The sequence below is a fragment of the Poecilia reticulata genome, linkage group LG3 (assembly GCF_000633615.1).
Source record: "Poecilia reticulata strain Guanapo linkage group LG3, Guppy_female_1.0+MT, whole genome shotgun sequence".
Lineage (NCBI taxonomy): Eukaryota > Metazoa > Chordata > Actinopteri > Cyprinodontiformes > Poeciliidae > Poecilia > Poecilia reticulata.
Window position 1 is genome coordinate 20455967 of NC_024333.1, and position 15515 is coordinate 20471481.

Sequence of the window (15515 nt, forward strand, 5' to 3'; positions counted from 1 at the left end):
CTCAGAAGTCTGACTTTTTTTTCTCCGAATTCTGAGATTAAAATCAGAATTCTGACTTTTTTTCCTCAGAATTCTGACTTTTCTTTCTCAGAATTCTGACTTTAATCTCAGAAGTGTGACTTCTTTTTTTTCTCCGAATTCTGAGATTAAAATCAGAATTCTGACTTTTTTTTTCTCAGAATTCTGAGATTAAAATCAGAACTGTTTTTTTTTTTTTCCAGTGGCCCTAGTCCTCTTCTGTAGAAGACAGATGGAAAAACAAAGAAAAAAAGCACGAATCTGTTTTAAATAAATACAATTTCAATTATTTTTCAGGGTCAAAATCTGCAGCGACGTTGTTTAACTTTGAGATGAATATAAATCATCTCATAAAAGCCGAGATGTGAACAGTGTAAAAGCAGATAATGCCAGTGAGCTGCATGCTGCTGACACTTTTGAAGCAGAAGTCACGTGAACTACATAAATAGAGACAGATGCATTTTCTAACTTAAGTGGTGAAATGTTGCTGCTTCATTCACATCTATGACCAGTTTGCAATAAGTTGTTTATTCTGYTGCATGTGCTGTTGTATCAAAATAACTTTAAAAAAATAATAGCATTCAGCGTATCGACTCTCACTGGAATGAATCACAATACTGACATTTTCCCAAACAAAATATACCTGCTCTCACAACGTGTGAACTTGAGTAGCTTCCCATGGTTAATCCATGAGGTTTAATATAATGTCGACACACCCATCGCTGTTTCAGTCTGTATAGGAAGGGTTTCTGCAAGGTTTAGGAAAATGTTTATGAAAGATTTTGACCAGAACCAGAAGACAGGAGGGGTCTGGAGGGTTGATACAACAGCAGATTTTTTTAACCTATTTTGATGCTAACTTGTTCAGTGATTTATAAACTAACATAAGTATTGTAAAGTTTATTCTCTGAGCTGCAGGGAACCAATGTAGAGACTTTAGAACTGGGGTGATGTGCTCTAACTTCCTGGTTTTAGTCAGAACGCGAGCAGCAGCGATCTGGATCAGCTGCAGCTGGAGGATTGATTTTTTTTTGGCAGATCTGTGAAGACGCTGTTGCAGTAATCAATGCGACTGAAGATAAACGCATGAGTGAGTTTCTCTAGGTCTCACTGAGGCATTAGTCCTAGAATCCAACAAATGTTCTATTATAGGTGATAGAAGACCGACTTTGTAACTGTCTTTATGTGACTCTGAAGGTTTAGGTCAGAATACATCACTACACAGATTTCATGTCTGATCTCTAGTTTCTATCTGTAATATCTGTTGTGTTGATGCTGGATCGTTCCTGTTTAGGTCCAAAGATAATAACTTCAGTTCTGTTTTGGTTCAACTGGAGAACGTTGTGGTAACATCCACACATCGATTTGTTCCAAGCACCTGTTCAGTGCAAGATTGGATTCAGTCACCTGGTGACATTGTAAAATGAGGAGACTTCATGACTAAGGGGGCATCCCATAATTCCCGTCTTGTCTGTGTTGCTGTTGTGACTTGTCCACAGTGCAGTCCTGCATCTCACCCCTTCATTTCTGGATAAAGGCACCAGATCCCTCTAGACCAGTGGTTCTTAACCTGGGTTCGATCGAACTCCAGGGGTTCGGTGAGTCGGTCTCAGGGGTTCCGCGGAGCCTCTGCCGAGGAGGTAAAGACACACTTGTGTAAAGTCGTGATGACGCCCCGCTTTGCCATCACTTGCTGCAGAGGATCACGTTACATTGCTTAGCCAATCAGAGGATCACGTTACATTGCTTAGCCAATCAGTGCTGCGGAGGAGCACTGATTGAAGGAGCTCCTCTAAGCATGGATTTGAACTTGTGTCTTTAATTACTTCAGCAAAGCTCACAGTTTTTACCAAATTCTGCAGCTTTCGGTGTACTTCTAAATCTGCTCCTTAGTCGCATATTTACTGCCTCTAGTGGCATGGGGGTGGTAACACAACTAATATAATTACATTACTAAATCAGAATACCGCAGTCTTTATTATTTATTATACATTTTTCAGTCTCTTAAGAATGTAGAGCTAATTAAATGATCTAAACATGACCTTAAAGTGGTTCCAGTTTCTCTCGATGGCCAACCTGTTGAAACTGTGGCAAATTTTAAATACCTTGGGTCGTTCCTGGACAGTCAGCTCAACTTTGCTGAAAACGCTGACTATATTTTGAAGAACTGTTCTCAGAAACTTTTAAGAAGACTTAGTGATCTTGGCGTGACCCAAGATCACCCCAAGGGTGACTCAACTAGACTCTAGTTGGGTCACCCCTATGTCTTGAATTTGGGGGGAAAAAATCCTATTTTATTTATCACTACAAAAGGGTTCAGTGAATGCGCATATGAAACTGGTGGGTTTGGTACCTCAAAAAAGGTTAATAACCACTGCTCTAGACCTTGTATGCATAAAAGAGTTACATCAGATGAATGGACTGATTGTTTTCTGCTGTTTATTGATGAAAATACCAATGAATAGTTTTGCCATGCCAAAACTATTACCTAACGCATTGTTCAAATCTATTATGCGACAGAAGAGGAAAACCTCTTCCACAACAGCTGCGTTCTTAGAAAGCAAACAGGTGACATTGCTGAGTGACAAGCACATGTCTGTTGATGATGGCGGTGTGGGTGTGTGAAGTCACTCAGGGGTTACATACTGTCACCAGAGATGCAAGGTAAAAACCTTTGTCTGGTCCTTTGTATCAGATGCACAGATTAGATCGAGTTATATAATCATGAAAACATATGCAGATTCTTTTCTTGACGTTTATTTAATGTGGATTAGACATTTCAGTGCAGATAATCCTCTCTGCAGTGAGAGCACGCTTTGAGACTTCATGCTTTAAACCTAATTTGAGATTAATCCTGTAGATAAAAGAGAGAAAAAAAAACTTTCAGGCATTCAAGTATAATATGAATAACTGTTGCTATTTTTTATTAGAAATTGAATATCACTGCTAGAAATTCACAAGCAAGTTATATATGAGAATAATGGGGCGACAGCGGCTGAGGAGGTCAGAGTTCATCCTGCAGGGTTGATGGTTTGTCCATTTCAGTCACCTTCACCCGCTTTGCCTCCTGGGTCCAGTGGAGCCGTTTTCATTTCTGTCAGTCTGCCACAGAGGCTGCAACGTAACTCCACCATCAGCGTGTGAATGACTGAACGTAGTCTGACGTGCTTTGGAGTCCTCTACACTAGATAGCTCTATGCAGTTCGTGCAAAGAGGAAGGTGTGTCCCTCATCAGTCGACGCTTTCCATCCCCCCCTGTGGCGGTTTTGTAATTGAAACCTCACTGGTTGAGCTTGTTTTCTGTAACGTTTAGTTCGTCTGATGAAAGAGTTGTGATTTATTTGCCTCCAAGGAAACAAAACATGAACAGAACAAAGTTCCTGCACGAGGAAAAGATTCCTCCCTGCTCTTTTGACGGCTTGAGTGATCGATTAGTTAATCAGCCGTTGTCAACTTCCAGGATTACAGGCACATCTGGTTTTTATCTGCGATTCTAAGTACACAACAAATCCCGTATGACCAAATTAAGACGGTCACATTTGACTTCAACACTGTTAAGAGTGTCTGTATGAGACAACAGCAGGGTGTTGGTTTTGGAGAGTTGGTACCTCAACTCTTTTGTCAAATAGTAAATCCGTCTGGAGGCAATAAATTAACACTTACTAACTAGATGTTCAAGTTAAAATATTGATGCTCAGAGTATTTTTTTTTTCCTACACGCCATTCTCTAATCAATTCCAAAAAGTGGAAATTTTTATTGTTTTGATCTTTTCGAAATTAATTGGAAAATAAACATTTAATTAAGATCCAATGTTTTTCCAATGAAGCACAATTGGGAAACAATTTAGGGAAAACTCGAAAAACAGTAATGTTTTTTTCCCGTCTGCTTTCATGTCCTATTTCTCTAAGCATTTTGTAAGTACAAATATATTTTTAATTTAAAAATAAGACTGCTTTTAATTGAATATTTTTCATTTCAGGATAATGTTTTCTTTGACACATATTTTTGCGTTTGTCATAAGAAAACTTAAGACAGGAGGAAGATATGTAAACATTGTTTTTCTCTGTTAATTTTCAGCATGAGAATCATCATGTTTGAAAATTTGTTTCTAAAATTTTGTTGAAATTTAGCAAAACAAATAAGGTGGATTATATTTTTTCTTTTTTTTTTTTTTCTTTTTTAAATAAACCACGTTCCAAAACAAAAAGATATGCTACCAGACAGAGAAACATTATTTAAACAATGTGGAGGATAAAATAACCTGCTGTGGAAAATCCTTCACCTCACCACACCTGTATTTTCAACATCGGTGTGCATTTTAATAGAAAAATAAACACGGGATATTGTTTGATCTACAAAATAAAACAAGCAAAAGAAAGAAAAAAAAAGAAGAAACTGAAAGTACAACAACAACTGATGTTGCTCCACCTGAGAATGGAGGCTGCTCTCGGTCACAGTCATTATGTCACCTGTACGTCTGCGGCATATGACGGAGCACCTGCAGAAAGATCTTTGCATACGGTCGCATGAGGCAGCATGTGAGGAGCAAAGATGCTGGCTGACAAAGTTCCCTCTGCTCTTCATGCTGACAATTATCAGAAAGTAAGATCGCCTGCAGTGGGGCAGATTTCCGACACCAAGAGCAAGCCGACCAATCGGCTGACGCTATGATATCGCCATGGCGTCTTTCTTTGTGCGGTTTCTGTACCTGCAGAGCTCTAAGAAATTCCTCCAATAGTAGTCACTTTCTGCAGGTTGACTCATTAGATCAACCTGTGGCACTACAGGAGGGGACGCTTGACAACATAATTAAGCACACATCCTATTTGTGTTTTGGATGTGCATTCATCTCCATTTAATCAGTACCGCAGTGGTCCCCAAGCTACGGCCCGCGGGCCAAATCCGGCCCGCCTCCACATTTAGTCCGGCCCCCTGAACAATACCAGAGAGCATTCAGATTTCTTTTCATATATTGTATTTTCCGGTTTATATGTGGATTTTTCTTGACTTTTATGTTATTTAATCAGTACCGTTGTTTGCTAGCGGTAGAGCAGATGAACACACGTTTGTTATGAATGTTATGAATTCATTACAAAGCAATACCTGTAGGTGGCAGCTTACACTTCAAAACGAGCCTTAATGTTAACGCAGTGGTTCTTAACCTTTTTTGAGGTACCGAACCCCCCAGATTCATATGCGCATTCACCAAACCCTGGTTAAGAACCACTGTGTTAACATACRAGGAATTCATGAGGAATTCATATGTTAAGGTTACTTTCCCTCAATGAAATATATACTAGTCAGTCCCAGTGACCGTTTCACTAACGGTTTTTGCCCATGTGCTTTCTGGGTAAAAATCAATCGAGAAGGACTTATCTGTCACTCTGTAATAAAATATGAGCCTGTGTTTTAAACTCGAGTTAAAAATTATGTTTTGTCAACTTTTTTTATATTTTACTTTATAAGACAATTCATGTGAAAATAACCGGGGTTTATTCTGCTATAGCAGTTTTTAGCACAGTTGAGGTTTAATTCATAATAATAAATTTTACATCTAATACCCATTTACAACAACAAATATCAAAGAGGTGAAAAGATTGYTTTTAAAATTCTGAAATGGGGTTCTGCGGAGTAATCATCAGCATTCAATGTGTTCCCTGCACTAGTTAGCTTTGAATAATCCACATTTTTAAGAATATTTGCCTTCCCATAAATTGGTCCYGGTGGTTCTTAAATCACAAAACAAGTTGAAGAAGATAGATGATGATGTAATATTAAAATAAACTTTAATTAAGCTGCTGCAGGAACAAGGCAGGTTTGATGTGCCTCTTATCTGCACAATCTCAAACTCTCTGACTTCAAATCTGGATATATTCATACGATATGAATATGTCCACGTATATTAAAGAATATACTTACACGCATTGATTAATTTACCGCTTGTTTTTGACGCAAGCAAATCTGAGCACTCCCTGTTCAAAAATTCATCATAGTTTTGTCCCACCCTTCGCAGCAATGGATGGAAAATGTAAAGTGAACATGGTGTTATAGCAGAGCTCTCACTCGCTATAAAGGTGATCAAATGCAGTCGTCTTTTGCAGGTGTCGTCTGCAGGTGACTCAGACTTGATAACAATCTGTAACAGCGACATGTAAACAAACACTACTGTTGCACCTCAGCTCTTGTTAAAACAACATCCTGTGGGATTTGAGCTCAATCCAACTGTAACTCTTTAAATATGATTATTAATCARGACTAAACCGACATATCAGATGTTAAAAAAAACATCTTAAGGCTCTAATTCTGCATTTTCAGTATAAAAGGATTCTCAGTGGGAATCTTAACATACGCCACAGTTCCCTGATCTGCTTAGGTTGATGGTTTCTATGAGAGATTAACAATCTAAATCCTCTGATTTATTCACTTATTTTGACTTTTCTAGATACAAAAACCTTGTATTTTATACTTTATTCAAGCTAGGGCATATAGGTACAATACTCATTCATGTAATCAGAGTCATTTGTTTATTCTTTATTTAGTCAAGCTTTTAAAGGAGTGGTTGATGAGAGACGACCAGGAGATAATTGATGTTGTGTTTTGAGAGTTTTTGTGTGAACTTTTTACATTGATGTTTTTTTGTTGYGTCAACTAAACAAAGTCCATCTGCTGGGTTTCTTTAGACAAACATTTTTTAAACTACTGAATAATTAATTGAGTATATTGCACTTTTTGATAACGAGRATGAATTGGTATATATGTGTGACTGAATTGAAATTACTGTATTAAAGGCTAGCTAGTTTCACTGTTAAATAAGGGAAAGTAAATAAATATTAGATGCAGTAAAATAGACTAACTTTTCTTCCTTTAACTTCTAAAGACCATAAACTCAACAACTCCTGATTTTTTTTTTTTGAACAGAAAAACTCACTAAAGCTGATGTTGGGCCTTTGCTTAGGGAGTTTAGAAATTGTATTTTTTTATCCATCCGACCACRTCCAAAACGAGCTGACAAATGTAAATTGTTTTAGTGTGGAGACTTTCCGTATGTCTAAACTTTGCATGAAAACATAATAAAATCATATAATTAAAAAAAAAATGTGATCAGTTATTTGCTCTCCAAATTTATATGACAGCTGCATTTCCAGCATGACCCAAATATTTACAAAGTTCTGAATAGCAACAAGATTTATTTCTGCTTGAGGGGTTTTCGGTTGTCTGAATTCTTCTGTGTGTAGATGTTTGAATGTGACCTTGTGACTGAGTGACATTCTTCATTTTTATGGCTCTCTGTCCCCTGACTCTGTGTCTGTGGAGTTAAAAACATGTTTTTCATCAATCAAAAGGAGCAAAGTGCTTCTTAAAAGGGCCTTTTAACAGACGCATCATTCTCTCTTTTCTACTTATGCAGCATAAGTAGAAAACGTTTTTGTCAACGTTGACAAAGTTGATTTGACCAAGTCAAAACTTGGTCATATTGGCTAATTGAAATAGTAAGCAACATTGTAAATATAGAGGAAAATAAGCATGACAAAAATGGAAAACATAGTCCAGATGATCAAAAGTTCTGCAGAGGATGAAAAACAGTGTTTTTCCTTCACATATATCCTTTGTAGATTATATTAACATGTCTTACACAAATTTGAGCATCAGATGTTTGTAACCTGACTAAACACAACACATTTTAAAATAAAAAATAACGATGCTTTCCGTAATTAAATGAAAAATAAATATCCGAAACAATCTGATTATGAAAATTAAGCATCAACTGTGAATGAACAACTGTTGAGCTCAGTTTTATCCAGTCAAGACCTGTTGAATTAAATTTAACATTTAGGTAGAACTTGTCTGACAACATAAAGTATAGGCAGAAGAAAAGTATGAATATCAGCACTTTAAATGATTTTAAGAACAGATGAGAAACAAAGGTACTGAGATCTATTGGTTTGAAAATGGTTTAAAGCCATTAATGCCAGCAGTCAAACTTGATGGTGGAAATATACTGGCCTGGAGAGATTTAAGCTCTAATCCAGTTATGATTCAAAATATATTAGCAAGTTTGATTCTAAATGGCTAAAAATGAGAAGATTTGCAGTGGCCTAGTCAAAGTCTGGACTTTAATCTGATTCCAATATTTATACTTGAAAATCCTCAAACAAGGATGAATTAACAAACCTCTCCACATTGGTGAGTGAGTCTTTGCCAGCTGTCATCCTTTTCGCCAATTTTTGTTTCTGCCAAGTGGGCTTAGGGTGATTAATTTTCACACGAAGTCAGGTTGAATTTAATTGTCTTTTCACTGAATAAAGGAAATCATAATTCAGAAACGTTTGATGCTAAAATTGGTTTGACTATCTGAAAAATTTCAGCGTGCAAAAACAGAACGAGACAAAATGTGGAAGGGATCTGACACTTTTGAAATAAAAAATCTTGCTTACAAATTTGCATTCATATAGCACCCAGTGCTTATTTTTAAGAATTACTCAACATACACTTTGTGTCTCGACTCAGAAACCTGCAAGAAAACATATTTATGTTTAGTTTTCTAGATAATCTTGTAAACAAATGGGCTCTTTTAGAAACTGAAAACATCAAATAAAAAACACAGCACAGTTTGGAGACACTGAAAAACTCCAGACCATTAACTCTGCACTCACAAATAATATTATTAGCATTGTTCAATCAAATGTTACCATCTTTATCAATCACAGCTCCTTAGAGCTTCCTGGGAACCTATCACAAAATCTCTAACAAGCCGGTGTTGCGTAAGTCTGAGGTCAATATGTTTAAATGAGAAAACAGATATCGAGTGGAATGTTCTAGGTGTCAGTCAAGGAGCCATACCTGAAATATRATGAACTCTTTAGCTGCAATTTATCTTTGGTCAGAAGATCAGTGAGATATGAAGCACGCAAAGCGTTTTTAAAGGTGGTGAGAATGTGACTTTGTACGTGGACAGGGATGTTTCTCGCACTCCGCCACAAAGGGTCAAAACTGCTTGCAGTGACGCATTAAGCTGGTAAAATACGAATATAATGAAGAAGAAAATATGTTTTTATTTTAAATATGACATGTAGATTGTAGTACTAGTTAAAAATTACATTTTGGGTTTTACTCTAAAATGTGAAAAAAGAAAAATTATTTTCAGCTTGAGCTTATTGAGGAACTCTATTTTATATTTTGAGCACATATTTTAGACATTGAAGTGTTTTTTTTCTTTCCTCTTCTGATTCAATCCACAATATTTTGCTTTACGAATAACTGAGTGTACATTTTGAATCAACTAGTGAAAGAGTTTCTGAATTCCTTGAATTCAAACCAAAATCAAGCCACAATCATGTTTAACATTTAACGACATTCTGAAATTTAAGCTTGATTTTTGTTGTTGTTAAATTTCACCTTCTCCCAGAATCACTTTGTACAGTTTGAAAACTTTTTATACAGACCTTCTTCACTTCTTCATCCAAGATCCTTTAAAAGTCGCACACGTTATCTGATTTGCAGTAACTCTCATACAAACGTTTCCAAATTAATAAACGTGCCAGCAGTATTCTGATCTTCTGCACCCAGTTTCTTCAGGTTAGCTCTCCTTTTCCAGGAATTAGCCAGAAAAGTTCATAGGAGATTCTGTTACTGTGTCTAATTTTATGATGCTCAATTGTCAACATTATTTATCCTGTTTAAATATTGTTTATTTATACATTTGCTTTGCATTTTGGCTATTGATATAAGTTACTTTTCCCTGTGTAGGGCCATCAGTTTTGTATCTGGTGCTGCAGCAAAGACATTTCACAGGCTTTTTTTTAATAAAGTAAATGTTTTATTATCACTAATAACAACAACAACAACAACAACAACAACAATAATAATTATTATTCTTTGGACAGACTTTTTTTTATTTAAAAATTGTGCAAAATGTAAGTTTTATTCCATGTCAGAAATAAGTTTATCTACTAATTCCTCTAAATATTCACAGTCCCTAAAACATTAACTACAAGTTACTAATATGTCAGAGATTTATATGTCTCTGATATCTCTGTGTTGCCAGAGAAAAGTTTAACTTACTTTCAAAAAGTTGAAACTCCAAAACTTTTTTCAATACTCAAACAACACTGCAACATTTTCCTAAAGCATTCAGAGAAATAGCATAAAACGAGGACATGCAAACATTTTCCTTTTTAATAGTTCATTTCAGCAGCACATTCTGCCTGCACTGTGTTGTGATTTCCACGTCCCACAGCCTTTTCTAGAAGTGATATTACCAGTCTAAAAACCAGTCTAAAAACTTCAGATGAGGAGTGGCTTAGCTCTCAGCAAGTACAAGGTACAAGTCCACACCTTGCTTCTGGGCGGTGGACAAGATCCCGCCCCCAATACAAATCACTCTATAAACATGATGGCACGCTAATGCAAGACACAGACGGGGCACCGGACTGATAGGATCAGTACCAGGAGAGGGTCAGCACCATCACCATCATCATGGGAAACTGCTGCGAGAGATTGGGTCCACAGAAGAACACGTACATGCGTGTGAGTCTGCCAGCCGTCTGCTTTGTGTGGCAGATTGCTATGATCATCCTGTTTGGGGTTTTTATTCGCTATGGCAAAGAATCAGAGGCACGCTGGGTGGAGTACAGGCACAATAATAACCTCACCGACCTTGACAATGACTTCTACTTCCGATATCCCAGTAAGTATGAAAAAGTAGACAGAGATTTTAATGTGGGTGTAATGGATGTTTGAGAAAACAGATGAAAAAATATCTGAATGCAAAATGTGCTTTTGCCGGTTTCTTTCTCTGACAGGGACATTTTAGGTGCTTTTCCAAAGACGTACAGAAAACACCATGTGTTTACAAAAACTAAGAACTAATTCAAATTGGGAAAATATTTAATTAAAGATTATCTATCTATTTTTTATATCTATTATCTGGTAGTCTGGCTGCAGTTGAACAAAACGACATTCTGCAACAAAAATCCTACAAGTTACTCTCCTGAAATATTATTGCACATTAAGGGAAAAAAAATCATAAACAAAACTTCCAGAAATAAACTGACCTCACTTTTTAATCCTGCAAATTGGAACTGGAGTTGCACAGATATTGTTTTTCTTGAGAAACTGCGTTATCTTGTTCAGAGCAAGCTGTTGCATAACAACTCCGCCGTTTGTTTCTGCGCCTGCAGGCTTTCAGGACGTCCATGTGATGATCTTTGTTGGATTTGGTTTCCTCATGACCTTTCTGAAACGCTACAGCTACGGCGGCGTGGGATTCAACTTCCTGATTGCCTCGTTCGGCCTGCAGTGGGCTCTTCTCATGCAGGGCTGGTTCCACTCCCTCGATCTGGACACTGGAAAAATCTACATTGGGGTTGAGAAGTAAGAACTTTTCCCTGTGGAGTTTGTAATGCAAGTAAAGTGAAACTGCATTCTTCCACCGGTCAGGTGATGTGATCTGTGAAAGACATATATTTCCAGTTGAGATTGAACTCTCCTTCTTCCAAACAGCATCATCAATGCAGACTTCTGCTGCGCCGGCTCTCTGATCGCCTTCGGCGCCCTGCTGGGTAAAGTCAGCCCCGTCCAGCTTATGGTTGTCACCTTGTTTGGTATCACTTTGTTTGCTGTGGAGGAATACATCATCCTCGAGCTGCTTCACGTGAGTCTGATTAACCAATCAAACCAGATTTCATTCACTTCAGAGAGAGTTTTTCCTGACGTGTTGCTGTTGTTACAGTGCAGAGATGCTGGTGGGTCCATGATCATCCACTGCTTTGGAGGGTATTATGGACTGGCCATCTCCTGGGTGCTCTATCGACCAAACATACACCAAAGTAAACACCTGAATGGGTCCAACTACCACTCGGATCTGTTCGCAATGATTGGTAAATAAAGATTTATTTTGGCTTAAAATGTGGAACTCTTCTCTGACAGATTTTTAGATAATTTTTTGATTTGATTTCAGGTACTCTGTTTCTCTGGATGTTCTGGCCCAGTTTCAACGGAGCTATCGCAGACCACGGCGACGGACAGCACAGAGCGTTCATAAACACCTACATCGCTCTCGCCTCCTCCGTTCTCACTGCTGTTGCCTTGTCCAGCATGTTCCATAAAAGAGGAAAACTGGATATGGTACAATATCTCTTAATAATTCAATAATCAGGCGTATTTGTCTTAATTGTCATGAATAACACGTCCTCTGCTCCCCTTATGCAACAGGTTCATATCCAGAATGCCACTCTGGCAGGCGGCGTAGCCATGGGAACATCAGCAGAGTTTATGATCACTCCTTACGGCTCGCTTATTGTGGGCTTCTGCATGGGCATCATCTCCACCTTCGGCTACGTCTTCGTCACAGTAAGTCTGCATCTTTTTCCTGTGTCGTCTGCAGACGTAGAGGTGAAAAAAAAAGACACAAGAATGTGTTTTAAACAGGAAGTTGGCAGCATGTTAGGCTGCAGGAAAGTACCAAGTTATTGAGACGAGTTATTTTAGGCACATCTAGATTTTAAATATTAAATGGAAAAATTGAGAAAGTACTTCTAAAAACAACTGTAATTTTGTTTCCAGCCCTTTTTGGAGAAAACCCTGAAGCTCCAGGACACATGTGGCATTCACAATCTGCATGCCGTCCCAGGAATGCTTGGTGGCTTCCTCGGTGCTGTCGTTGCTGCAGCAGCGAGTGAGGATGTCTACGGTAAAGAAGGGTGAGCCAAATGAATGCACTCATAACTCAAACCTCATTCAACCCCAACCAGACATCTTTAGTTGTGGCAGTGGTGGTTCCCTGTACTAGCCCCTTCTGTCTTCTCAAATGAGGCAATAATAACAAAATGTAATTGCTGTAGATTCATTTTGTTTTGATTTATTAATTTATAGATTGACATTGTGACATTAGACTCCATTTGGGGCCCTTTTGCACAAATCAAAGACCACACCGAGGCCAAATCCTAAGCTGTTCAGTTTCCAGTTTCAATGTAGTCAGCCAGCAGCACTGCACAGCTAAACTTATTTACATCAGTCAGACCACTGATTTGGTGCTTATATTGAAATAATCACCAGAAATCTGCAGAAAAGTGAGACAATGCATGTTTTTTTGTCTTTTGACACACCCCTGACCTTGGTTCTCCAGGAAGACAAAATCTCCTTACTTCATCAGACTATTAGATTAGTAACTGATGTAAAAATGTGTTAACCATTCATCAAAATCTGATATACATCTCTGTCTACATTTGTATTTCCGCCTAGGCTGATACATGTATTTGATAAGGAGGGCAAATATGCAAACAGAGGAATGGGAACGCAGGGAGGATATCAAGCTGCTGGGACATGTGTGGCGATTGCCTTTGGACTGGTTGGAGGAGCCATTGTTGGTGAGTTTAAAAAAAGTGTGATGCAGTTGGCTTCAGTGCTTATTTTGGCAATGCTTGTTAGTGTTAAAAATCATAAAAAATATTAAATCTGCATATGTCTTTATGAAATGAGTATATATGTACATTGAGCTGTGACATCTACTGTTATCAAAGGATGCCAGAGGTATTTTATTTATTTATTTATTTTAAAGGGCTCATCCTGAAGATTCCTATCTGGGGTGACGCTGCTGATGATCACTGCTTCGACGATGAGGCTTACTGGGAGGTAAGATCACCTTTTCCACCACTAGATGGTGCTCTTTCCCTTTAAATTACGTCTCTAACCAATATAATTTTGCAGCTTCCTGAGGAAGAGGAGGAGATCCTTCCTCCTGTTTTGGAGTACAACAACCACATGATTCACAAAAGCCAAGACATGTAAGCATATTCACACTTTTACACTATTTTGCATCTTTTTTCTGAACCTCCAGCTAACTGTGACTTTCTTCTTTTCTCCGGCAGAGCCGAGTCCAGTTTCTGTGCCGAGCAGAGTTAGAGACAAGCTGTTGGCCCAAGTTTAAATTTGAACATAATGCAGCTCTTCAGTAACATAATTTATGAAGGTTTTCACTTTGCCATTTTTTTTCTTGTTTTTTTGACGGCTTCTTGTCAGGTTCGGATTATTGGAAACTAAAATGTTAAGTATGTTTCTTTTTAGATCTAAAATCAGTTCAATCAGATTTAACGTGGATCTTTCACTGAGGAACAAATGTCATGAATTATTGCTGTGACCATGGTTCTTACTCCAGCCTGTATGATGTGAAGTTGGATGTTTTTATGTTCTTTAAGCTGATTTTTGTCAGTACTTTTTCAATGTAATTATGTCTAAAGCAATTTAACTTACTGCAGAAAATTGTGTAGCTGAAAAGGCTTTTTAAAGTGTGTTATTTTATGTAATGCAAACAGGAAGTGATCAGGTTTGAAAAAGGCTGGTGTCGTCAGATATGGCAGGTTTGAATAATGTATTTACGTCAGTAGTAGTCTGCATTTATCATAAATTCTTACAGAGTAACTATGATACAGTTTATTCAGTTTGATTGCTGGAATGTTGATTGTTAACTCCGGTTGCCAAAGCAAGCGCACCAACAGGAAAACTCAGATTTCAAACATCTATAACAAACGTGTGCTCCTTTAATGACTGCATCTCACGAACAGGACTGTCCTAAGATGATATTTATTAATAAAACTAATTTCTGACAGTTACTGTTTAAATATTTAATTACAGGACCTTTGAATCGTTTGTAAAGCTTTATGAGACAGTAAGGGTTGAAAAGTCTTGTGTATTTAAAAAGAAAATAAAAGACATTTTTCAGCATGTAGCATGAAACCTCACCACCAATAAAACCTCAGTCGTATGTAAAATAATATGCCAGTCATATTTTCATGCACTCTAACAGTTTCAAAAGTTATTTCTCTTATCGGTCTATTGTTCTAGATTTTGTAAGATGAAATTGTATTTACCTGAAATAAAGAAAAAAACAAAAAACAAATACTCAGGAATCATAAATTTGTTTCTCAGGCATTGATTACATTTTATAATTTGTAATCAAACAGCTGTAATGTCGCAGTTTGTGGATTATTTAATACTTTGTTTTAGAATTACAAGATGCATCAATGAAAACATAAAGATGCTTGAAAAGCAAAGATGTGCACCAGATTTCCACCTACCCACACACACACACGCACGCACACGCACACCCACACCCACACCCACACACACACAAATATTAACAAGAAGTAAGAAAAATCTGAGAAACGTTACTCCTTGAATGTGACAAATGACGGAAGTTGTGGCTTTTGTGATAAGACGTATCAGAGGAAAATAAGAATAAAATAATTCCCAAAAAAGGCTGAATTTCTCTCATGCACTAAAATAAGATGTAAAATAATGCAACAATATAAATTCCTGGGTTTTCCTACTTTAAGCCACAGGGTGGCGCTCTGCACACAGAAACAATGTATCTGTTCTGAACACAAATTAGTGCAGTTGAAGATTGTAGGGCTTAACTTAGAGTTTTATTAGTTTATTTTTTATTAAAGATAATATATAATGTACAGTCTGTTGGCCCCGCATTATCCATAAACAGGAC

General features: G+C 37.4%; 1 protein-coding gene across 1 annotated transcript; it reads left to right on the forward strand.

The window, feature by feature from the left end:
* Positions 1-10403: 10403 nt before the first annotated feature.
* rhcga (Rh family, C glycoprotein a) lies at positions 10404-15274 on the forward strand. The gene is made up of 11 exons (XM_008405443.2): positions 10404-10706; positions 11200-11392; positions 11522-11672; positions 11751-11898; positions 11979-12145; positions 12233-12370; positions 12584-12720; positions 13262-13386; positions 13578-13651; positions 13727-13803; positions 13888-15274. The coding sequence occupies exons 1-11, from the start codon at positions 10496-10498 to the stop codon at positions 13919-13921; spliced, it is 1455 nt and encodes a 484-aa protein (XP_008403665.1). The 5' UTR covers positions 10404-10495; the 3' UTR covers positions 13922-15274.
* Positions 15275-15515: the final 241 nt, after the last annotated feature.

Excerpts from the sequence above, each read along its gene's own strand:
- rhcga (XM_008405443.2), top strand. The coding sequence starts at position 10,496 with ATGGGAAACTGCTGCGAGAGATTGGGTCCACAGAAGAACACGTACATG. Across the intron at positions 11,393-11,521 it reads ATCTACATTGGGGTTGAGAA|CATCATCAATGCAGACTTCT; the intron begins GTAAGAACTTTT and ends TCTTCCAAACAG. Across the intron at positions 12,146-12,232 it reads AAAGAGGAAAACTGGATATG|GTTCATATCCAGAATGCCAC; the intron begins GTACAATATCTC and ends CTTATGCAACAG.